Below are 419 nucleotides of genomic sequence, written 5' to 3'. Positions count from 1 at the left end.
TGCAGTTCCTCCCGCAGGGCGCACAGTCGACCTTCTTGCACCAGCCTGTAGAGCCGCCTCGCGTCCCGGGACGCCGCCATGGCCACCGGGGCCAGGCGAGGGGTCCGAGTCCCCTGCCCTGCTCTGCGCTACCCTCTCCAGAGGGCCAGAGCTGCGCTTCCCTACGCCGGGTGGTTAGTGTCCCTGCAAAACAACTCGCCTCCCGAACGCGCGCTCTGGGTGCGGGCATAGCCGTGTTCGAAGACGAGCGGCTGCCGACCGCACTGGTTTCATTTTGGGCAAAACATGAGTAGTTGCCGTCGAACCCGCTGGAGTCTGTGCTCACTCCACGCCGGGGCGCCCGGCTCCGAACCGCTGCCAGGGGAGGGGTCAGCGCGGTGCCTGCACTGGTGACGGGCCCCAGCAGCAGCTCAGCGCCC

The 419-nt window shown here is 68.5% G+C and overlaps 1 protein-coding gene across 1 annotated transcript in view; it reads right to left on the bottom strand.

Moving 5' to 3' along the window:
• Positions 1–413, bottom strand: part of ANKRD16 (ankyrin repeat domain 16) — a 16311-nt gene extending 15898 nt beyond the window's left edge. The window contains exon 1 of the mRNA XM_006772623.2: positions 4–413. Within this exon, the coding sequence (XP_006772686.2) occupies positions 4–80 (77 nt within the window). The 5' untranslated portion in view covers positions 81–413. The remainder of the gene's footprint in view (positions 1–3) is intronic.
• Positions 414–419: the final 6 nt, after the last annotated feature.

Source organism: Myotis davidii, unplaced genomic scaffold (genome assembly GCF_000327345.1).
Source record: "Myotis davidii unplaced genomic scaffold, ASM32734v1 scaffold544, whole genome shotgun sequence".
NCBI lineage: Eukaryota > Metazoa > Chordata > Mammalia > Chiroptera > Vespertilionidae > Myotis > Myotis davidii.
Note: the sequence above shows the minus strand (reverse complement) of the source record. Positions and strands in the feature narration are given on the sequence as shown.